Raw genomic sequence first — 24,905 nt, 5'->3', positions numbered from 1 at the left:
GAATCCTTTACAAGTCTTTCTTTATAGGAAGGACCTCCAGAGTGTTTGCTTCCCAAGGAAGTAAAACTAGTTCCTCTCTTTACTCTGACACCTCAGTCAAGTGATACATACTAACTGGATCCCTGAAGTTATGACCTTAGGATACTCAGGTTTTGTAACAGGGTCTCACTGTGTAGCCCAGGCTGATCTCCAATCTCAATCCTTCTTGCTTCAGTCTCCTGAATACTAGAATAACAGTGTATATACTGTAAAATAGACATGGAACCTATGCCTAGTGGGTTTATACAAATCAGATGTGTAATCAGTGAAAGTGGAAACTGGTTATTTAGTGTGTGGAATAGAAGCATAGGCTGGACTAGAGGGCTGGGGCATATACTCAGTAACTCAGTGCTATAGCAGAAGGGAAGTAGGTAATTTGTGCAATGACTTGAAGGCAGAAGATGGAGGCTTCAGAATTTCCTAGTGACTGTTACCCTCTGGCAATCTCTAAGCTTGCCAAACCTACTAGAATAAGCAGAAATGGCTAATCTCTGAGTAGGTTAACAGAATATCCACTTCTAGAGAGTAAGTTGGGTGTGCGGTGGCAGTTTGAATGCATTCTAATTTGTGCCACGGTGGTAAGAAAGGACGCTCACTTTCTATGTGGTAGGGAGCCCATTCCCAGCCATTCAGTCACCTGCATTCCTGGGCCACTGTTGGTGTCTGCTCACGTTCACTGGGTCTCTGGGAGGACTTAACTCCAGCCCTTTGAACTCTGTGAAGCTGCTCCCCACCCTCACAGCGCTGGAACAAAGATAAGGAACTTGGTTATTTAGCGTTTTTCCTGAGCCTTTATCTTCTGGATGGCATTAAGAGTAACCATATCTGTGTTTCAGCCTCAAATTCCATATTGAATTTTTTTTTTTTTTTTTTTTTTTTTTTTTGGGCTGGGGACCGAACCCAGGACCTTGCGCTTCCTAGGCAAGCGCTCTACCACTGAGCCAAATCCCCAACCCCCATATTGAATTTTTTAAAATTGCTTTTTGAGCAATAACTTTTCCCTTGTTGCTTAACCAGTCATGCAAGTTGAGGCTTCTGTCTCTAGGCTTATTTTATAATAGCTGCCCTGGGAGACCAGATGAAAAATAAGACAGTTAGATATTTTATGAGTATTGAAATCCCCTCCATTCAGAAATGTAAATAAAATAACCAGCACAAGCAATCAGCTTATGTCAGATTCCATGGGTTTACATTACATGGAGAAATTACAGTGCAACCTGAAACATGCTGCCTAATGAATTCACGGTGGTGTCACAGTTGAGTGTAAACCCTGAGCTTTCCTTTTGTGAAGGGTTTCAGACATCACCTTTAATAAACTGCCGAGGAGCGGAGGGGAAAGGCTGAGATGACACTACCCACACCATCTCGTGAAGTCGCTGCCTCCTCCCAGCACCTACTCATGCCAGCTCGGTGAAGCAGAAACCTAAGACACTGTCGCCCTTGGGCTCAGTCAGGGAGCATTAAAACGCACTTACTCAGCACCGCACCGGGTCCAGCACACAACCCCGTATCTGTGCTGTTTTTGACAGTGGCATCAGGAGACTGAACAGAGGAGCAGGACTGTGCTCTGTCTGTGTACGTTAGGGATTCTGTCAAGTACACTAGATTAAGTGAGCATCCTGCTGAATAGCTGTTTCTCAGCGTAACAAGCCACAAATCCAACCAACCATGGTCTAGGTGGAGACCGTGGGCTCAGAATTTGTCCACCCTTGGCTGTTGGTCCAGTGCCCCATAGTGAATTAGAATGTCTTCTCATTCATCAGTCAAATTGCTTCGTGGTCTCTAAAATTTTTCTTTAGTTTCCCTCTATTCCCTGCGTCCTCAGATATGATAAACCTGTGACCACAGAAATCCAATATATCAAATGGAGTAAGAGTCAGATGAGTTTTGAAGTTCCGACTGAGGGGAAGAAATGTATTGTCTGTTGTAAATTATTCCCTTTTTACGCTCATTTCTTGTGCATTGACTTGACTGATGTCAGGTTCTGGGCCTAATGCTACATTCATGTATCATAGCTCGAGGCATTCAACACCACTTGATTCCCTCAGAATTTCAAATGATAAGGCTGGGTAGTTAGTGCTGCATAGCGTTTTGGTGGATTTCACAAACAGAATCTCTTTGAGTTGTTGTATATGTATCAAATGAACTTAGCCAGTGTTTTCCCATAGATGCCCTGGAGTTCACTGACATAGCTGTTATGTGGCTCTTACGGTACTCTGGGCTCGGCATTCTGACTTCTCTGTACTCCCCAATGTATATAGTATATACTTGCTTGGAATTCCTGATATATTGCTGTACATCCTTGCTTGTGAGGCTCAGCACACACCAGCGCCTTCCTCTGACTGCCTTCCAGCTGTTCATGCCTTATCTTACAACATTCCAGCTCTCAGGCACCTCCTCTGGAAAAACATCTCAGGATGGACCTCATGCATACTTCCTTTATTCTAAGATTTGCTGCCCAGTCTGTTGGTCTCTGTGTAACTGCTGTTTCTGTGTGTTGTCTCCCAACCATCATAATGCTCACAAGGGTGGCCGTTCCCTAACCCCCTTGCCTTTTTCATTCTACACAAACCTATGAAGGTCTACCGAGGCCTGTCCAAGGTCATCAGGGTCCTAGTGCACCTTTCTTCGCTCTCCTTTTACTTGATAGTTGTGTGCCTTGAAGAAACAAGGCGTCTGTTGGGGGAATGCCTGCATGTCAGCATGTGGGTGCTTACATTTAGGAAATACTGAACCCTTTGATTTGTCCATCTCTGTATTCTCCTCAGATATCTTCAAGCTACAGACATGAAACCAGGAGTAGGCCCAAAGTAGGGAAATTTCCACTGAAAGCCAAGGTAGAATTTCCCTTCCTTTTTACACAAGATCTATGAAGCTGCTGTTGTCAGCAGCTCACCAGACATACTCCTGCTCTGACTCTTTCCCAGGAGTCAGGGTTAGTTTAAGAAAAACCTCTTGCTAGAAGCCATGACCTCGTACTTTTATCCCCTCCATCTGGTGTGTGGCCTCATGGGGCTGTGCTGCTATGCAGGAGGTGAGCAGTGGAATTCTTTAGATGATGACTTCTGAGCCCACATGTGGAGGCAGTTGGGGGTGGAGAGCAGGAGAGCAGTGAGAGCCAAGATGGATGGATGCAGGAGGAATCCTGACTATAGGTAGGTGTTCTTTCCCTAGCCCAAGCAGGGGCCCACGTCAGAGAGCTGCAATGTCCCCGTCTGTGATTGATGAATACTGTGCTTCTGCAGCTTCCCTTCTGACTTCTCGGCTGGGGTACACCAGTGGGATACGTAGGGGGTTTGAGTGCTTATTCTGTCTTAACCGAGTGTACCGCAGGGTAGGACAGGGAAGGGTTGGCTGTTGCCTTTTCTCACTGTCTACGATTAAACTGAGACCCCAATTTTGAGTCCGTGCAGAAGGAGGAACTGAAAGAAGCAGAGGTTTTGATCAAATAAAATCTGCTTCTGCCTCATCTTAGAGATTTTTCTCTTTATCCTAGATCTCCTTCGTCTTAGGTATGTCCAGCTTGCAGCCCATAAGTCACATGGATCTGCACATAGCCAAGAATAACTGTAAATGCAGTCCAACACAAAAGCATGCAAGGTTTATAAGCTTACTTAAGACTTTGCCTGCACAGTTCTTGAGCAAAGGTGTTCGTGTTGTATTGTCAAGGTTGGACACAGTTGGTAGATGAACTGCATGTCTCAGGTAGCATCCTGAGTGGGCATGGGTGGAATGGTGGCTTAGCTCTCTCACCTAAGGACATGGTAATGATTTTTGAGAAGAATGAAGTCTCAAAGGAAATTCAAATCAAGCCTACAGTCTGGCCATATCTCCTCATGACTACTTCCACTCTGCCTATGCCTTGTGCACCACTAGAAAAGAATTTAAGAGAAAATAAAACAAAAACTTGAATGCTAATCTGAGGGATGGGGTGGGGTTACAAAGAAAGGGAAGCACATACTGTTGAAATGTAGAGTGATGGTTAGCAGTGGCAGTAGGAACAGGACATTGACGAGGTTAGAGGAATGTAGGTTTAGTCTTTATAAGCTCTGTTTAGATACTCTGCTGGCAGTCTAGGGCCGGGCCAGTGAACAGTAGTTTCTGTTCTGAAGTGCTGGTACTACGACAACACTCCCCCATCCCCAAATCCCAGCATCCTCTGACTCTGAAAAGAGTACATAGTATTTGAAGCTAAAGAAAACTAGGTTTGCATTTTCTGTTTGGCTACAGCTGCTTACAGAGGCTGGTAGTGTTGACAAAATGTGACCAGAATTCTATCTTCTTGGTTAAAGAACTCCTATGTCCAGCTGCTCTATCATAGATTCTTAGGCAGAATGGAAGTGAACAACAACAAAAGAACTTGAGAGTTAGGGAGCAAAGCAGAGAACGTTCATGTTGCATTTTCAAATCCAAAAGTGGATGGCTACAGCAATGCTCAGAGCTAATCTAAGCTGTGGAAGGGAAGGAACTTGTTTAACTTTGGAGTTAGGTTCAGGTCTATTACCTAAAACCTGTCAGTCACCCAAACGTAAAGACCACTCCTGAAAGGTCAGCAACTACGCCGCAGCCTTTACCTCATAAAGCCACTGCCTGTCCCCTGCCAGCACCTCTCCCACAGACATCATTCCTGGAATCAAAGGTGTCCTGTCTTCTGGTCTGGGAAGAGTTTAGCACAGCAGGTCATAAAGAGCAAGCTCAGTCAGTGACCGTGGATACCTCAGAGCAGTCCCAGGAGGCTGGCCAGTCTCTCAGAACACATAGGATGCACTCCTCCCTGTCCTCAGTGCAGACCAAGTTTGAGAAGTTTTGAGACCTCAGCTACTCTGCTTGGGTGGTAATTCTCCACCCTTGATCTCTTCTCCATGCCCTTTCTGTGTCCTTCCTCTACCACCTCCCGGGAGAGTACCAATTCCCAAAGCAAACATTGCTTTGCATGTTGATAATGTAGTTTTGAAACATTCCTTACTTGTAGCTGACCCTGTTGTTGGTATGACTTCTGGAGGATCTAGTTGCTTGTGTTTAATTGTTAGGAGAGATGAGATTAGTATAATTCCCATACAACCCCCAAAAGGCTGTGAGAGTCCGTTTTGAGTGCACCTTCTGCACGTGGGTGCATGTGTGTCCTCAAAGTTATGCTCAGGCTGACAGGAAGGGCAAAGAGTAAAAGGGAAGCATGTCTTTCGTATATTCCAACATTGCTTCAGAGGTGCCCAACCCCCGCAGTACAGGCAGTTCCCAAGTGGAAGGTGGGGGCAGAGGCCTCCAGCAAGGCCATCAATAACCAGGTGTGTAACGTGAAGCTCTCTGTAGTTCATTTCTGCACCCAGGGCCAGCTCTGCGGGGTTGCTTATGGAGCGCTCTGTGTCTGGCACCTCTCTCCACCAGACCCAGGCGCCCAGAGCCCACCGACCTGCCCAAGAATGCATTGCATTGTTCTCTGCTGCTGTAATTTGGCTGCGGGAGCTAGGCAGAATGCCTCCCAGGGATGAGAAACATACTCTCCCTGGCCGCCTCCCTTATCCCCAGCTAGCTTGGGCTTCTGCCCTATGACCACTGAGAGCATTTAAATAAAAACTTTAGAAAGGCGGGGTTGGGGGTGGGAAATCCTGATTATCTGTCTTCTGTTAAGCCCTGCAGAAACTAATGTCCTGAGTGGGTCTAAGAATTTGGCAAAAGGCTTAATGGTTGGTGTTCTTGATAAGGGATGTAAGAGAAAGGGGAAGAATAGTTTCCTGAAGCAGAGAGGAAGAGAGATGAGGCCTAGAGTGTGCATAAGTTAGACCTACAAAGCTTTGCAAACGGACCTTCAGGACAGTATTTTCTTCTTTTAATCTGAAGTTCCTGATTTACATTTACTCTAATGAACAGTGTGCAATGATGCCATTATTCAGAGCTGAAAATTGAAATATGGTTCTTTTCTATAGTGCTGAGTTATGGGGTTGTGGCCAGCGTTCTTCATCTTGTTTGTTTGTTTGTTTGTGTGTGTGTATTTGAGACAGGGTCTTACTCTGCTCCTAAGCTAACATGGAGCTCACTGGTCATAAACACAGCTGTTTTCCTTCATCAGCCTCCCAGAGCACTGGGATTACAATGTGAGCCATCAGCCTGGCTCTTGGATTTAAAAGAAGCTGAGGCTGTGCAGCTGAGGTACTTCAGTCACATGACTTCTCCAAAAAGATTCCATCACCCCTAAAGGGTGGAAACAGTATCTTTTAAGTTCACTTTGTATCCAAATAGCTCTTATTGAAATGCACTGTCCTAAATGTTTATCAAAGGATAAATGAAATAAGGCCAACAGAGAGAAGGGAGCAGAGGAGGAAGGTTAAGACACTGCTGGTGGGCGACAAACCACTACCATCTAGAGTTAGACGGAAGAGGGGGCCTTTGGAGCAGATGACGGGTAGCAGCAGAATTATGTGGAGTCCCGGCACTGAATAAAATTCTTGTTTTGTTGCTTGTTCCAAATAAATCAGTTTCTGTTTGTATAGTGCAGAATGAATGCCAGTTGTCTAAAGCCAGTTGGAATGCAGAGACGAGCTAAGTTCTGAGGGAAAATTAATTGCTTGGCCATCATTCCTTCTTGGGGCCACACAGCTTCCGTAGCAGGACTCAGATAGACATCTTTTCTCTCACATAAACACCTCACTCTACAAACTTCTCACTCCCTGGAGAGCTATTTCTCTCTGAACCATTTATAAGTGGTTGTATATCTTTATCAGCTAGAATTTGGAGCCCAGGGAAAAGCATGGAGTAATATGAGATGTCACAGATGTCTACCACAACTAAGAACCCAAACTCAAAGAGAATACAGCACAAGTGGATTTACCTCAGGCTGTCTCCCCAAGAAGGCCAATGCTATCACTGATAGAGTAACTTGGATATTCTCACCCCTGCCCCAAAGCTCCCCTCTTCTAAGAGAGGTTCCTCGCTCCCTTTGCCTCCCTCCGTGACCCCACCACTGGCTCATCAGTTATCCAGTTGACTCTACTCTGCAAGGAAGACATTCCCTCTGCCTGACTCACCCAGTCCCGTTTCTCCACTCATCCCCTCACCACAGACCACAGGGCCCTGACTAGCTCATGTTTTGTGTTAATGGATGTGAAACCAGAGCAAATCCCCTCACCAAAAGAAAAACCACACTAAACTCTCCCACACAGGTCTCAGCAGGTTACACAAATATTAGTCCTATCATCCAAATAAATCTGCCTCTGTGGCCAGAGCTATGCCCACCCCACCCCCACCCCCAGCCCCTGCTGCCTAGGCAGACTGAAGTTGCCCAGAGAGTCCGATTGGATGGACAGGAACCTACGAAGAGAAAGAGGAGCTATATCCAGAATTCCTTGCTAAAGCCTCTTAATCTAGTCTGTCAAGACCAGACAGCCATAAATTAGAAAGTTCTAGAGATGTAGGATGTACTCGACCAGTGAGAAGTATTGATGACGTATATTAGTTGGGTGGAGTTTAGGACACAGTTAGGTCTCAGTATCACCCTCATTTTATGGATAAGAAAATGGGCCAGGGGAATTTAAAGACCCTGCTGAAAATAAAGCCTCGAGAGTAAATAGCTGGGATTAGACCTAAGTCTGCCACAACTGTGATTGCTGTACTATTTCTGTTTATGAATAGGCAAGAAGATGACCATTGTTAGGTCCATAAAAGTAGGCCATCAAGGTTTCAAACCCCATGTCCTCATGCCTGCTGTCTCTGAAGACTCCACTCCTGCATAGCCTAGTTAGGCGATGGTTCGTAGCATAGAGAGAGGCCTTCCCTGCTTAAGTTGACCATGGAATGGGCAGTAGTTATCAGTAGGGCTTGGTGAATCACAAAATAAAGATCTGCTGAGTAGACGGGGGAAGGCCACTGCCACATAAGATGGTGACCACCTCGGCTCCAGCACCAGCCACCTATGCACCTACTTGATCCTGTTCCTACCTCAAAGTGAAGATCCTCCTCATGGAAGCCCTGGAGACCAGGTGCGCACGCCCTCTCCCAGGTTACCTGTCTTTAGTCTTCTCTAAACCTACCAGATCTCCAGGATAATGGATGCGGGGAAAGTTCCAAGGCCTAGCCAGGCTTACTATGTTATTCTCTCACAGCCCTGTTCTAGTGAGCAGGCTGCTGCTATCTGATGTAGGTGGAAAGGAAGACACAGAGAATATGTATCTGGACAGTATTGTGATTTTCCTCCTCACAAAACCACTAGATTATAAGCTGCATTAAAAGCCTGAGGTGAGCCTTGTTCACTGTGGCTAACTCATCTAGCTGTCTCAGGGTCTCAGCAGAGTACTATAGCCTAAGATTGTCTGCAGCGAAGGGACAGGCAGTTTTCTCTCTGTCTTATCTCTCCTTAGGTAGAGTAGGATCAAATACAGAAGCTACCTCCAGGTTCCCTTCCTGTTGCATACCCAAGTGTGCAAGAGGATCAGAAGTCAGTGCAAGCAAGGGGAGAATGGGCCTTGACTTAGTGCAACTCAGATCACTCTGAAGACAGACTCCTACCTCTTCTACTCTTCCCTTCAAACCTCCAGATGGACGATCAGGGAGCCACTCAGTCTCCTATATCCATCCCCTATCAACACCTCTCTAGGGCTAAGGAACCAGCCAGGACATTGGGGTCCCTCTGGGTCATTCTCCAAGTCCATAACAGAAGCTGTAGCAGCCCAGGATTGAGGGTGGAGGAAGGTGTGCATGCAAGGATCTTGTGCTTTTGAGTCAGAGGCTTGAAGTAGAGGGAAGAATGAGGTATCTGTGTGTTCAGGTCTGGTCCAGCCACTCTGCCTTCTTAGGGGCCTTGCACGTGTGGACATCCACAGTGTTTCTGCACTCCTTGCACCGCACAGCACAGCACCAGTGGAATTTGCACTCACACTGGGTGACCCGGGTGACCCGAGTTGTGTCATATCCTCGGCCGCAACACATGATTTCACACCCATCTGTTCCTTTAGAAGTCTTGCTGCAGACGCGGCCTGCGGTACCTAGGGAACCTGAGTCAGGGAAGAGAGGAGGTGAGAACCAAGTTACTTTTGCCACTCCGGGTACCCTTACACTCTTAAGAAGCCATAAAGAATCTCTTTTTGTGAAAATATAACCAAAATGATTATTTGTTGCCCTCTGGCCCAGGTTCTCGTTCCCAGAGGCACCCGTCCCAGCCGCCATCCCTTTCTTGCAGCCCCCACACTGCCATGTCCTCTTCAGAATCTAGTGTAAAAATGTTAGAACTGTAAGTCGGGTAAGGGTCTCTATTTTGTGGGGGATATGATGTCATATTATCTGGATTTAATTCTAGTTGTGCCACTTCATAGCTAAAGCTATTTGCCAAGTTGTCATATATGAAAATGTGTATAAATAACGCCTAGCCAGGTGCGGTAGCACTGCCTGTAATCCCACCATGCAAAATACTGAGGCAGGGAAGCCACTTTAGTTTAGGCCAGCCTGGGCTGTGTAGTGAGTTTGAGGTCAAATTGGAATGCGTAGCCTGTCTCAAGGAGACAAAACCACTCAAATCTGATGTACTAGATTGCTAGCACACACTCATTGTTTCTGTCCATCAGAGATGGACTGATTGGGATGACAGGCTGCAGGCTTATTGCAGGAAGTTCCTGTGTCACACCCCTTTCGGAAGGGATGCTTGAAAAGTGGGGCAGCTTTCTTCTTGCACAGGGAATGCTAATCCAGAAGATGTCAGCACAAAAAGACCCCATCAACCCTTTTCCTAATAATGGGCCCACGGCCTGAGACTTCCAGGAAGACTTGGACAACAACAGCTTCCACATTCCACTGGGTTATGAGGAGGAAAAAAGCAGAAATACTTTTTTTTTTTAGCTTATCGGTTTAAAATCTCTGATTTAGGGCTAGGAGTGTAGTTCAGTGGTGAAGCACTTGCCTAGCATGTGCAAGACTCTGGACTGGATCCCAGCACTGTTACAATGATGACAACAGCCACAGTGTAGAAGACTTGAGTGTCTTATAATTACACGGTACAGCAACAACATGAGCAGATGTCTGAGCACACGTGTGCACAGTGCACATATATGCTCAATTTTTTTTCTTAAAATTTTTTGTGTGTATGAATGTGTGTATACATGTGTCTCTCTATGTGTGTGTATCGGTGTGTGTGTATGTGTGCATGCGTGTGAGCGCACACACACAAGGGCCACAGCATGCATTCAGAAGTCAGAGAACAACTTGCTGGAGTTTGTTCGCTCTTACCTGATGGTACCATGGGGCTCAAACTCAGATTAACAGAGTTTGCAGAAGCACCTTTACCTGCTGAGCCACTTCTCCAGCTCTCAGTTTACTTTTTAAGATTGATTTTAATTTCTCGTGTGTGTATATATCTTTGTATGTGTGTGTGCACATTTGTGTGGGGCTGCCCTCATAGGCCGGAAGAGGGCATCAATCCCCTGGAGCTGGAGTTACAGGCAGTTCTGAGCAACCTAATGTGGGTGCTGAGAGCTGAACTCAGGTCCTCTAGGAGTAGCAAGTATTCTTAACCACTGAGCCATTTCTCCAACACCCTCTTATTTTCGTTTTTAACAACAGGAATATATAATCCAAAATGTTAGAGAACTACTACTCTAGAATATGGGCTGACTAGGTCTACTACATATGTTATTCTACCTCCAAGGGCTGGGTCTTAAATACCAAGTCCTCTTCTACAATCTGGAGATTGTACACAAGCACACTAGCTACTGACTATACTTGATCTCTTAAATTCAGAATTTAAATTAACTAAACTAAACAGTTTTGGTTTTGAATTGGATTAACAAGTCTGTCACACTTGTTCGTGGGTTTATTCACTGTCGTTTGCTGTCTGACATCAACTGTAGTTCTAAAAGTATTAAATGTAGGACAATCCAAAGATAAATGACTAAAACTTGTAAATGTATGTCGTTAAAATTGTTCTATTTGTGACTCAGTGGTCCAGCCATCGCCCAGTACTGCGAGGTCCTGGGTTAGAGCCGCAGAATCACCAAAAAAGAGAGCTACTAGCTTACTTAGCAGTTAGAAGTTAAACTTCGTCACAGGTGTGTATGTCTGAGAAGCAGAGTAAGAAGTAGGTTTATGGGATCTAATGTAAGGTTTAGTGCTGCCTGCACTTTGAGGAATCCCTGGACCTTGTAGCACAGCCCCCATCGATAGAGGGGACATATGTAATCAGGTGGCTGGTTGCTTCTGCACTGGAAACAGCAGCAATGAGGATTCTGTCAATGTGAGAAGTTCAGTTGGACAGTACTTCCATAGGGGGATTCCTGGTTCCATACTCCAGGGGTGGCTTATACCATTGGCATCTTTCGGGTTTATGGGACCTAAATTTATGCCTCAGAAAAATTTATAAGCGTACGACTCATCCTCCCTTCAAACTCCAAAGAGCCTGATCCAAAGGCACATTTTAGGGGTGGTAGAACAGTCTATACAGATGTGTGGAAATTATTCCCAGGCATCCAGATATGGATCCTCTGAATTCAACCACATGGAAAAGCTACCTCATGGCAGTAAACCACTAGGAGGTCAGTGGGCATCGCCACCTCTTTGACTTCCAGCCCTCTCTAGAGTGCACATGGACCCCGGTATCAAGGTGGGTTGCTTTCTTTGGTCTGAAGCACTCTGGGCCACTCAACTCTAGGAATGATGGGGAATGCAAACAGGACGGAAGCCAGCCGCAGCTCAGCTCTCTGCTACCACATCTTGACTATCGAGTCTGCCCGGGAGAAGAGCCTGGGGATGCTATGACAGGAACCAGAAGAGAAGCAGCTCCATTGAGCTACACACTGTCCTTGGTTTAACTTACCTGGACCAAGATGGGAGCTTCCATTTTCATAGAAACACCTTATCACCTTGCAGCGTCCCCAAGACCCCAGCTCCATTGCCATACATATTTAGAACAGACTGAGAAGCAGCCATTTTCTGCTTGTAATCAAATGCCTGCTGCTTCACTAGCCTTGGCAGAGATCCTCCTGTTTCCCTCACTCCTCCTGGAATCTGTAGTGGCAGCATCAAGAAGCAGCTTCAAAGTCTTCCTTGACTTCTCTAGTCACTCTTCTTTGTAGTTACATTTGCTTGTTATATCTCTCCGCGTGCGTGCGTGCGTGCGTGTGTAGCTCACATCTTGCCCAGAACTTGGAAACAGGTGGCCTATTTAAATGTTCCCTGAGGGGGTTGGGAATTTAGCCCTGGGTTCGGTCCCCAGCTCCGGAAAACAAAACAAAACAAAACAAAACAAAAATAAATGTTCCCTGAGTAGTGCCCACTGTGTCCCAGACCCCAGGGATACAGTGAGTGACATAGGACCTATTTGTATAGCTTCGAGCCTGCCAGCCTGAGACATACCTATCTGAAGACGAGGTTCCATGTAAGGAAGTGACCGACCCCTTCCCTTCTTTAACTCCTGTGAACCAGAGAGCCTTGATTAGCACCTGTGCTAATGACTAGGCTCCATGTCTCTGCCTCTTCTTTCTCACCTGCGGCCTTGTCCAAGACACAGTAGTCAGGGGAGTTGTCAAAGTAGACAAGATCAGTCCGGGTGGCATGGCGATAGCCTTGCCGGGCTGCTGTGAAGTTGGCCCCATCCTGTGTGGCTGTCACCTGCACAGCCCCATCATATCGCCTCCTCAGGTAGTCACCGGTACGGCGGAAGTCTGAGAGTGCCCTCCAGCAGGTGCGCAGGGTACAGGAGCCACTCACACCATGACACTTGCACTCCAGCTTCAGAAATCGCCGTACAGCCTAGGGGAGGGAGGAAACAGGTCAGGACACTGTTGAGCCATTCCTGGGGTCAACAGCAGTAGTGCTCTGAACTCTGCTGCTCCAGGCCTGCTGGTTGAGCCCTTGGTAATTCTCTGCCACATCAGATCCCAGGCAGTCTTTCTTCCTGGACTAACAGTCCTTGGCTCTTCACGACTGCCTGCTGGATTGTCAAGCCACAGGAGTCTGCTCCTGATTACAACCTGCGTGTCCTTTTGAAGAGCTAAGTGCCATGTCCTTGGCTTTCACAGCATGCCATTTCTCAGCATAGGACACAGCAGATGCTCAAACCAGTGAGTAGCCTAAAGCTATACCTGGATCTCTTAGTCGCTATGAAGGAACGTTTTCTTCTTAAACAGAACAAACAAAACTACTTTTGGGTCAGTGATGCTGATAACAAAGAAGGGCACCTGCCACGCTGCCACGTTGTCCTGGCAACCTGAGTTTGATCCCCAGAACATACATATAAGTAGAAGGAGAGAGCCAGTTCCACAAAGTTGTCCCCTGACCTCCACACATGCACCATGCCATGCATGCCCACCCATATAACGCATACATCCACAACAATGATAAGTTAAGATTTAATGAATTAAAAGCTACTTCGGGGTAAGCTTGGGATGTAAGGGCACTTATAGTCCCTGTGAGAACCTGAGTTTAAGTCTTTACCACCCATGTAAAAAGTTAGGCGTGGCAGCACAGGACCTATCATCCGAGTGGTGAGCGCTGGGGAACAGAAACAGAAGATTGGAGACAGGAGGATTGCTGGGATTGGGCTCCAGGTTTAGTAAGAAGCCATGTCTCGAGAGAATACGGTGGACAATAGAAAGCAGGATACCTGACATCCTCCTCTGGCCTCTGTGGCAAAGCACAGGCATTCACACATCCACGTGTGTGTATCCACACATCCACATGTGTGCATCCACAAGCATGTACATCCACACATCCACATGTGTGTATATCCACACATCCACATATGTGCATCCATAAGCATGTACATCCACACATCCACATGTGTGCATCCACAAGCATACACCATCCACATGTGTATGCATCCACACATCCACATCCATGTGTATGCATCCACACATCCACATGTGTGTATATCCACACATCCACATGTGTACTCACAATCATATATGGATCAAAGTTTTAAATATTTGAAATTTACATTTTAGTCAGACATGGTGGCACACACATACTCTCAGTCCTCAGGAGACTGGGACAAGAGTATGGCCACAAATGTGAGGTCAGCCTAGAATTTAGGCAGAATGAGTCCCTGTCAACAAAACAAACAAAACAACCCAAAGCAAGGCAGAGTGTGGTGGTGCGCGCCTGGAATCCTAGCGCTAAGCAGGCAGAGGCAGGCAGATCTGCGTGAGTTCAGGCCAGCCTGGTCTGCATACCAACTCTACAGACCTGTCTCAGAAACAAAGAAACAAACACTTCCCACCGATCCTCTCCTCCATGCAGAAGAAAACAAAAAGGAAGGAAACAGGGAAAGAAAGAGAAGTGAAAGGGAAGATAAAAAAGAAAAGGAAGAAAAAGAAAGGTTTTTTTTGTCTTATGAAAACTTGATTGTGGCTGTGCATTCCCAACCCCCATCCCCAAATCCCCACCCCGCATTCCCAGGCTCCCATGCCGTCTGAAATGAACCAGAAGCCATCGACTCTTCCACCTTTGAATTCAGCCTGCGGTCACACTAACTGGTTTACACCAGAAAATATGAACATACATACCCAGATGTGAGTACTGACCGTGCGACCGCAGCGGTTGTTATGTAAGTTCATGAGGGCCCGGGCATCCTTAAGCCTCTTCTCTTTGGCATCCACAAAAGCCTTGGCAAAGCGGACACCATAGTGGATGTTGTCACTACAGCCACCCCAGTCAAAGTCCCCTCGTTGATCATGGTGCCGACCACGGGTATATGGGTCACAGCTGCACACACTCAGCTCACCCTGGCTGCAGGCCCGAGTGATAGCATGGACCACTCCTGCTGATGAGATAGCATAGACAAACGCTGCCTCCCGGCTGCCTACGCAGAGAAAGGCAGAGACTTATTACAGGAATGGCCCAGCCTGTGTCTTCCACTCCTCCTCCTCCACACCCACCAACACTACCCTCTCCATATGTGCACACGCACAGGTACACACACACACACACACACACACACACACACTTGTGGGTATCTCCCACACTGTCTTACTCCATGGTCCAGGCCTGGAAAGTGTTATGTAAATGTAACCCGGCCTTGAACTTGAGATTTTCCTGTCTCAGCCTCCTTAGGCTGGGATTGCAGGGACAGGCCACATGCCCAACTCTGACCATCCCTTTCTTCAATCAGCACGACTTGAGAAGTCTCCTCAGCCTTTCCAGAGCCCACCCCATCCATCAATCATCCTTGTTTTCTAAGAGCATCCCTCAGAGTAGCCACCCTCTCCTGTCAGCCCTTACTACGCCACTCCTTGGTACATCTGACCTTTGGGCTAACCTCTATTTGTTTTTCTTGTTTTCCCTAGGGGTTCCTCCCCCCACACACACACGCTCTCTCTCTCTCTCTCTCTCTCTCTCTCTCTTTCTCCTCTCTCTCTCATTCTCACCTTTTCATGTGCTCTCCGTCCCCCCCATCTCTGTCACACACACACACAGACACACACACCACAGAGTGGAGAAGAAGGAAGAGAGAGTGCTAGTCCTGATGCAGCTATACCTGACTTAGTCACCATTCCAGAGGTTCCAGGCCCCCTCTGCTGGACAGTTCCCCCCTGCCCAGGGGGTCAGCCTGATCAGGGAACTTCAATCTGCTCTGGTTCTCTCCTTGCCCTTGCAGATGGAGGTTCAACACCCCCAGTTCTTCACCTGCAGAGTCCCATCTCAACCCCTCCCTCCTCCTCTGCCCTCTAGTTCTGAACTGGGGTCAAGGCACTGGCTCTTGGAATATTTGCATATCACCCTCTGTTTATCTCTTGTGCCCATTACTATAATGCTGGGAATGTTAGGGTGCATGCGTGCGTGACAATGGTGATTGTGGTAATAAAAAGCAAAGAACCTGGTCCTAGTCCTTAGCCATAGAGTTCATGGATGCCCACCTGGGCTTGGATATGGGGAAGCCAGAGAGAGGCAGGGAGTAAGATAGAAGTAGCAGGGAATATTTGCCTCGACCTACCATCACAGAGCATGTAGGTTAAGAGGGGCCCCAGCTTACAAATCTAGGCTACAGAGCGTCTGTTGCTGTCCCTGAGGTTTGCTCACAATTGCTTCTTAGATTACAAAGTAGTCTGTAGGGAACTGAAGGGGATTGTGCCTACCCTCTAACTCACCACCCCAAGCATAGGAAGGGAAGGGGCTTCAGAAGCTTGGAAGAGGAGCCTACTTCTGAGCATAGCACGGCCAAAGACAGTGTGGTCCCGGTCCAGTGTGGTACAATTCCAGCGGTGATGACGGAACTGGTGTTGACACTCTCGGATCCATTCCCGGGCACCTTCTCCTACTGAGCGCATGATGTCTGGGTAGCGCTGACACAGCTGCCGCTGCCGGCTCACCAGACCCGGGATGTTGTCACAGATCACTCGGGCTCCCAGTGCCCCTATGTACCTGTAAAGTGGAGATGGCCTTGTCATAGCTCCTGAAAGGGGCTGGGCTCCAGCAGAGGGATAAAGAAGTGAGTTATTTGGAAACTAGATCTTAAAGAGATTCTTTCCTTTCCTAAGACATTCTCTGAGGCTGATAGATAGAACCATTACCTGCAATCTCTGAAAGAAACAAAAAGCTACACGGTTGCAGAAGGAGTAACTGGGTAATTGAGTGGGCTCTACCATTACCGAAGGACAAAGTGACACACACTTCTGGAACACAGGCCAGGCTTGTGACATGTTATACCAACCCACCATCTGTTTATTTAATAAACATTACTATCCTCACAGAAAAATAAACTAACAAAATAAGAATCTGAGACAACACTCTTAAATGTTCATGTCAGAGGCGCGACCCAGCACAGCTGGGCCATGAAGACAGCTTGGCCACAGCAGCATGAAGAGAGGAAGGGACTGGACGACTCATGGTGAGCAGGTTTGAGTAATGTTTACAGCTTTGGATCTGGTAGCTAAAAAGCCCTCAGTTCTAATCTTGAGCAAGTCCCCCATCTTTTACCCCCTCTCCTTGTTCCCTTTACTTCCAGATCCTAGAGCTTTTCTTAATCTGTTTCTCCAACTTATACAACACAATGTCCAGGAAGGATCTTCATAGACAAAGAACTGTTTGCAGTGGGAAGCCAAAGTGGCAAGGCCAATGGACAGGATAGCACAGGCTTTTGAACCCAGCACTCAGGAGACAGGGACAGGCAGATCTGAGTTCTAAGCCAGTCTAGTGTACATAGGGAGTTCTAAACCAGCCGGAGCTACATAATGAGAACGTGCCTCTTAATCAGTCAGTCAATCAATCCATCAATCAACCAAAATGTGGTAGAGTCCCTAATCTGACCAATTTACAAGCTCAAGCAAGATGGCCACTGAAGGATAGGTAGGATGCCAGCATCATTCAAAAACGGTTCAAGGCAATATTACCTCTCCTTTCAAACTCTTGCCCTTGAACTCTACCATGGTCTCAGGAGATTCTGGAGAGAAAACAGGAACAATATCACCCTTTGTCCCCAAGAAGCCCCCCAAAGGCTTTCCCTTGGCATTTTCGGTATATTCTATTCTCTCGTGCCAACACCGAAATGAGACTGCCGCTGTCTTTCCTGTTGGCAACAGGTGGGAGCTGTAGTGACCAGTTGCTACTACAAACAGAAAAACTTTGGCCTGAACTATGAATGAGCCAGTGGTTTGGCAATGGCCCCAAAGTAGGCCTAGGAGTGAGTGGGGAGAAGAGAAGGCAGCCACTAGAGGAGGGACAACCCCACCAGCCCTGAGCCCTGTCCTCTCCACACATTCCCACAGCCAGTCCTCACCCAGACGAGACCATCACTAGTGGCAAACTCAGGCCAACACAAGGAGGGTTGGCGATAACCTCTTCAGGAACTCTGATGAGCCCCATCTGTCCAATGGTGAGGGGGCTGATCCTTCAAGAATAAATCCCATGGAATCAGCATCCCAGGACTGTCCATCAGGGCAGCAGCTTCCAGGAACAAACAAAATAAACAGCCCGGGCTGGGCCAGGCCGGAAAGGCCTGCCTGACGCACAGCTCTGAGTTACACCCACTGCCCTGGTGCTTTGTTTGGAGTATTGAAACCATCGGAGTTGGAGCTCGTCCCTGTCTCACCACCGATCTGCTTCCTCAGCTCAGTCCCACATTACTGATCTAGGCAATGGGTGTTTGTTTTTTTATCTGGGGCTTGGAGGAAGGAGGCTAGATGGGAATGGCAGACCAATAACCCAGCCCTCATAGACAGTCTGGAGTAGGGCAGGCCAAACTCTGGTTAAAAAGGCCTTCCTGTGGTCTGACTTTAATCTATTCTGCTGTGGCCCACACGATCCTTCTTATTACATCCTCAATAAGCATGGGAACATCTGGTCGGTATATAAGATGGGAAGATAATTAGGTTTTCCTACTGCCATACTTGTTCCTAAGTAACTGCTTCAAGACCCTGCATGGGGCTTGCCTGCTCTTTGGTTCTCGGAGCCCTTGTAGTCAAATGTGGAAACCACCAATAATACGGACTCCGAAGCCGAACCCATTGCCCTCAGCCCAGCGCACGCTTGCACAATGCCTGCCACGTGCCAGTCACTGAGCTGAGTTGTTAGGGACACAAAGACTTCATGACATCTATCCCTCAGCTCATGGTCTACGAGAGGATGCCTCAGTCCTGACTTCCTGTTTTCCCTTTCAGAAATTAATTCCTCACTTCCGCCCCAGCCTCCTGTGCCAGAGGGCTCCCTTTGGCTGCTTTTGACTAACTCACCTTCTTTCCTTTGGCCAAGTCACTAGGACCAACACTAGCCTTGCTTCTCAGGGATTCGTAAGTGCCTAGACTCTCTCTGCCTGCACATCTACTGAATGCAGTCTTCCTGTCAGGATAGCCAGTGCTAAGAACAGCTTCCGGCACACAGTAGGTACTCAGTAGTATGCTCTATGTGCTTGCTCAGATTATGCCTGGCGTCCATCTCTCGGCATTCCCAACTCTGTTTCAGTTAGTTTGATTCCTTGTCAACACTGCATGTTCTTTTGCAGACATTTTATGTTTCTACCCTTTGAACAGAGCCGGGGACACCCCCCACACACACACACTCTCTTTTTTGTTTGTTTTGTTGTTTTGTTTTTTGAGATAGGGTTTCTCTATGTAATAGCTCAGGCTATCCTGACTCACCAGGCTGGCCTCCAACTCACAGAGATCTGCCTACCTCTGCCTCCCAAGTAAAAGGCGTGAGCCACCACACCTGGCCTCTCTGATTCCTTTTGTGTCTACACATTAGTATAAATGTTTGGACTCAACACAAACAGGACTTAAAATGCAGAGAAGACTGTTAGCCCCCCAGGTCTGTTCTTTAACCAGTCTTTGTATAGTGCACAGGTCACAGAACATTCTGTAAAAAAAATTCCCAGACATAGCTAGGAGTGGTGGTTCATATATGATCCCAGCACTCAGAAGGCAGAAACAGGCAGATCTGTGAGTTTGAAGCCAGCCTGGTCTCTATAGAGTTCCAGGGTAGCCAAGGATGCATACAGAATGAGTTGGTCTCTCAAAAAAAAACAAAACAAAACAAAAAATAAAAACCAGCAAAGCAACAAGATGATACCACTGAGTATGAGTCAGGGAGATCTCAGCGTTATGAGTTCAGGAGTATTGATGGAAATCCCACTCTGTGAAAGGATATTTGGGGGAAACCAGGATGGAGGAAGCCATCTAACTTCAAACACCAGAGGGCTTTGTGGCTGGTTTTTTGTTTTGTTTCTGAGTCTCACTATATATCCACGGCTGGCCTCAAAGTTATGACTCCCCTGCTTCAGCCTCCTAAGTAGTGCTATTACAGGAATGTGCCATAATGCCCAGCTAAAATTCATTTTTATTCTCGGAGCAAGAGAAGCACATGTGCTTGATTAGAAATAAAACTGTATGACTTCAAAACTGTTGTAAATTTGAGCATTTTTTCCTTATTATTGAGATAGAGTCTCACTTTTGCCTAAAATTTGATAGCTGGGTCAGGCAGACATGGAACTCAAGTGCTAGGGTTAAGGCTGTGTGCCACCATGCCCAGCACACTTTGGTTTTGTTGTTTTCCCTTCCCCTCCTACCTCCCAATCTCTTACTGGTATAACAGGGATTATGACAGTACCTATCTCACTCACTTATCCTGGAGATTAAAGGTGATGCTTAGCAAGGAGCTTGGCACGGTGTGGAACTTAGCAAGGGATCAATAAAGGGTGCCCATGCGCTAACAGAAGAACTAACAGTACGCTGCTCCCTGCTCTCTCTGTGAGCCCAGCTCTTGTGGGTCTCCATATATTCACATTTCTTGTCACAGGCTGAGAAGAAGCCATGTGTCTCTTCTAGTTAAGGGAAGAAGCAGAAGGAGTTATGGGAAAGGAAGGAGAAGAATCCTAAGCTGTGAGATCAGACTGTTGACTGGTCATAGGGCTAGCCTTCTACTCTGAAGTAGAACACAGACGCACTGAGTCAGTAGACATTGATCTCTTCCAGGGACTGTATGATTTTACACACTACTAATCTGGCTGGGTTTGAGGTAATCACTTAGTGGGCCAGACCTGCCTTTAGAACTCAGGTCTCCTCCTTCTATAAGTGCTGATTACTGAGACAGACATCTATGGTTGTAGCTATGACATGTTGAAGTCAGGGAGATGGGATTGAGCTCTGCAAATGAGCTTTGCACCCTCACTCGTCCTGGCTCTGATACTGTCTTCCTCTACTTCACAGGGACATAGGAACCATCAGTCCCCCTGTCACCTGCCTCCCTAAAAGCTCTCCCATCTAGCAGCTTTTGCAACATCTTTAATAGGAACCACTTTGGAGGGAGGGAGGAAATGGGAAAGAGAGTAGTCAGGAGTAAAAATGGGGGCTAGAAGAGCTGCAAAGTCTTTAGGAACTGCTCCCAGAACGTGGAAATGTTCCAAGTGCTGCTTCCTCATCTCAGCCTCCGTGGGTCACCATGACTATCGCAAACTGGTGAAAAGCAAGCAGTGTTCCGAAAAGCCATGTGGGCCGGATAAAGGTGGGTGCTGGGTAGGACATGCTTCCAAGCTTTCTTCACAGGGACCCTGAAGATTTAAGTCCCCAGCCAAACTGGGTCATAAAGATAAAGGGGGGAAGGCTCGCTCTAGTCATCGAAAGGTTCTTTTTCTTCATCTTTCTTCTTTCCCTCTCTAAAGGAATGTTTCAAGCCAGATGTAAGATATAGGCCTCTCATCCGAACCCTCCTTTGCCTTCCCCAACACCACAGAGATAAAAAAGATCCAAAAGAAAGATTCTTCTTTAACAGGAAAACAGGGGTGGGGGTGGGGATGTGGAGAGCAGCATCTTGAAATGATAGGAATCTGCCGCCCAAGCTGCCTTGCCCCTCAGCCAGCTACCCCTCACCCCTCCAGCCCAGATTCCTAGTCCAGAGGAGAAAAGCAGCCACAGGGAGCAAGAGGAGAGACCTCGCTTTGTGGGAGGTAGGGATGGGGGTGGAGAGGGGGGTGCTTGTTTCAGAGGAGGAGCAGAGCAAGGGGGAGGGGGCACTGAATGTTAGAGAGGGGCACTAGCCCAGCCCAAGAAGCCAGTTTGGCTGGAGGGGTGAAAGGAAGGATGAGAGATCCGAATCTTTTTGCAGTCCGATTCTACCCACTTTGCCCTTTCTGGAAAGAGGATGAGTATCCAAGGGGGGCTGAAGGAGTCCTGGGGCTGGGTAGGGAATTCTACAAAGAACACAGCAGGCGTCGGGTGGATCCTGGATGCCTTTTGCCTCATCTGCCCCTTGGAGGCGTCTGTAGATTAAGGCCTGCAAGAAGAGATCTGAAGAGAGGGTCTCACAACTCTTGAGACTCTAGGAGCCCCTGGGGCTTGGGGAGGAAAGGTGGGAGATTGTGTCATCCGGGACAGGAAAGCAAAAGGGGACATCGGTGTTCCAAATTACACCCTCAAAGCCAAGGCTGGTGACAAATGTCTGGGTTATGCAACCCCAAATATTTAATATGTTTCAGTTGTGGGAATTAAGAGGAAGGGAGTAGTTTGTGCCTCAGTTTCACTTCTAAGCCTTTCCGTGGATGCTGCTGGCTCACTGTGTGGGCTAGACTGGCAGAGGTATGTGGGGGACAGCCAGCTGCTCCCCTATTCATATCCCCAGGGATCCTTAGGTAGTGGAAGGTTTTTTGAAGCCTATAACCATGTCAAACAGTCACTGAAGGATGTGGAGAGGCTACTAGTTCCTCGAACCCACCCTGAGAGAGAGTCAGGTAGTATAGTAGCTTCTGCCCTAGAGGCTTGAATAGACATACAAGGGGCACAGTGTGACAGTCTAGAGAACTTCAACCATCAGCTCCCTTGTTCCAGATGCCCAGCGCTCTCTTCTCCAGCGCCTCATTCTTTCCAACTCCTCACCGGCCACTGAAGACTTCTGGGACTGCCCTCCCTTTAATTCCCCCCAGGCAATTCTGGTACCTAAGCAGCTGGTGCCCAGAGCAATGCACTAGTTCCAGTATGCCTACACACCCCAGAACTACACTTACCACCAGGACGTGTCTACACGGGCCGGCAGAGTCAGAAGCAGCAGCAGCAGCAGGCAGGCAAGACCCAGACGGGCAGAAGCTGGGGACACGTCGGGGGGCGCGGGTCTTAATGCGGGGACCGGGACGCGGGCACGCCGAGGGGCGAGCTGCGCGGCTTCGTCCTCACCCCGCGGCTTCAGCATAGCTCCGCGCAGACTCCCGCCGCGCAGCCCGCAGGGCCGTGGACGGGCACTGTCTGGGCTTCCTCAGGAGTCTCCTAGCTCGCCCCACAGGGTGGCCATGGGGGCCATGGGCGACCAGGAACCTCAAGGCACGTGGAGTCCGGGAGCCGGACGCAAGGTTCCCAAGGGCGCGCGAGCTGCAGGGCCAGGAGACTGACGAGCGCTGAGTCGGGTGTGGGCAGTCGGGTGCGGTGTCAGTGGCTCCAGGGCGCGGAGTGTGGCGGGGGCCAGAGCGCGCAGACAGCCCCTGCGGCCGCAGCTCTCATTGGACGGGGCGGGGCGGGGCCGGGGACACCCGCGGCCTTCAGCGGGGCTCCGCCCGCGCCAGCCCGGGTGCTCCAATGCGCCCTAGGTGTGGTGGCCGCCTCCTCCTCTCTACCGATGTCCACCGCACCGCGCCCCAACCTGCTCCGGCCACCCGCGACGGGGCTCTTCCCTGCCTGCAGCCCCCTGTCCCTACCGACGCCACGCCACGCCACCGGGTCCTAGCGCCCTTCACTCGGCAACGCTGACCACTGCGTTTGATGGCAAGACACACCCGGTGTGTGGTGGGTGGGAGATGTGGAGGGGTTGCGGACCCTTCCCGTCCTCAAAGCACAGAAGATGCACTTTCTTCTGGTCCTCCCATTCCTGCGCTCCTGGGTAACTGGCAGACACCAGACCAGCAAGAGTTGTCGGATAGTGGGACTCCCTTGGTCACGCTGCTTACAGGGGCACCGTGGGCAACCGGCCTCGGGCGGGGGACCCTCTTATCGAGGACTCATCGCCACCCCCCACACCGCTCTTCTCCCACCCACTGCACTGACACCATTCTCTCGTCCCGCCCGTCGTTAAGACTCTTGCCCACCTTGATGCTTTCCCCAGATCAGGGCAGTGCAGCTGCCCGAAAGACACACCTGCGGGCGACACGCAGCCGCCTGCCGGTGCCCTGACGGCTGGCCAGGGCTCGGGAGAGCTCGGTCTCTCCCAGTATCTCCGTCCCCCACCCCCTCGGGCGGAGCTGCGACTAGGAAAGAATCAGAAACAGCTGGGCTGCTTTCCCGCACCAGAGGCCGGTGGTGGGGGTCCTGTGGAGAGGGTAGAAGCCCTGGTGCCTTTTCTCTCCCCTCCCTCTCCACCCTTCTTCCTCTCCACTGGTTCTTCCAAAGTCCCGCAGAGTCGGGGGAGGGGGCTAGTTGGGAAGAGGTGGAGAGGTGGTGTGGGCTGGAAGGATACCTTGCTCCCTTTTTTATGCCCCCCTCGCTCCCACCCCACAACGGGCTCGCACTTCCCTATGTGAAGTAGAAGCCCCGCGGGGGCAGAATGAACCTCACTGAAACAAAAATTCTTTAAAACCCGGAGCCTTCCAACAGGAGATCTACTCTGAGGTCTGGCCTAACTCCTTCAGCCTCAGTTTCTCCTGCCTAGCCTCCCATTCCCCGGTGTCTTTCATGCCTCCTCTTGTGATTTTATCTAAACTATAAAGTCCTGATGTAAACATCATGCTGGTGACTGCCCACCCACCTTAACCCCAAACTCACTGTCAGTCCGTGTTTGGTGGGGGCGTTAGAGATGCCAGAGTGTGAAGGACAGGGTGCAGCTGGCTGCAGACATCTCAGAGACAGAGAAGAGAGAAAAGTTCAGAGGGCCGTTCATCCTCTCTCCCCACAACTCGGTTCCCTGCCTGCAGTTTCCGTGGTAAGAGGCAAAGTGGATGTGTCAATTCCACAAATATTTTCTTTCATCTGATAGGGTTGTGCTGGGCTCCGAAAACACACACACACACACACACACACACACACACACACACACACACACACACCCCAAAAAAGCATTTCTGCCTTCGTGGAGCCTACACTTTATTGAGCAAGATAGATAATAAACCTTAGAAGTGAACCAGTGGAATGTTACAAAGTGATAAGTGCAGAGAGCTGGGGGGCTGAGGGCGATCAGGCAGGGTAAGGGGGCCTCATCAACAGTGATAATGAAGAGAGGGTGTGAGGAAGCAGGAAATAAGCTGGGCAGATTGTGGTGTAGAGCACTGTGAGGGGCAGAGTCAGTAGACACCCCCTAGACAGGAGTGAGGTGGTGGACAGGGGCCATCAAAGGGGTAGGCTAAATGGAGCAGAGTGCCCTAGGGAGGAGGAGAGCTCAGATAAATAAATGGAGTGTGATCTAAGGTGAGGAGGAGAGAAGGTGCCCATCATCATTGGTGGGGCTGGGCTGGCTTTGGATGAGGAAAGGGAAGGGGTGAATACTGGGAG

At 48.7% G+C, this 24,905-nt stretch overlaps 1 protein-coding gene across 1 annotated transcript; it reads right to left on the bottom strand.

The window, feature by feature from the left end:
* Positions 1–8,197: 8,197 nt before the first annotated feature.
* On the bottom strand, positions 8,198–16,370 carry Wnt2b (Wnt family member 2B). The gene is made up of 4 exons (XM_032897568.1): positions 16,154–16,370; positions 14,538–14,815; positions 12,501–12,765; positions 8,198–9,023 (listed from the first exon to the last, which is right to left on the bottom strand). Exons 1-4 carry the CDS (start codon positions 16,278–16,280, stop codon positions 8,794–8,796), a joined length of 900 nt encoding a protein of 299 aa, XP_032753459.1. The 5' UTR covers positions 16,281–16,370; the 3' UTR covers positions 8,198–8,793.
* Positions 16,371–24,905: the final 8,535 nt, after the last annotated feature.

This window comes from Rattus rattus, chromosome 3 (assembly GCF_011064425.1).
Source record: "Rattus rattus isolate New Zealand chromosome 3, Rrattus_CSIRO_v1, whole genome shotgun sequence".
In the NCBI taxonomy this organism is placed as follows: Eukaryota; Metazoa; Chordata; class Mammalia; order Rodentia; family Muridae; genus Rattus; species Rattus rattus.
This window is presented reverse-complemented; position numbering and strand designations above follow the sequence as displayed.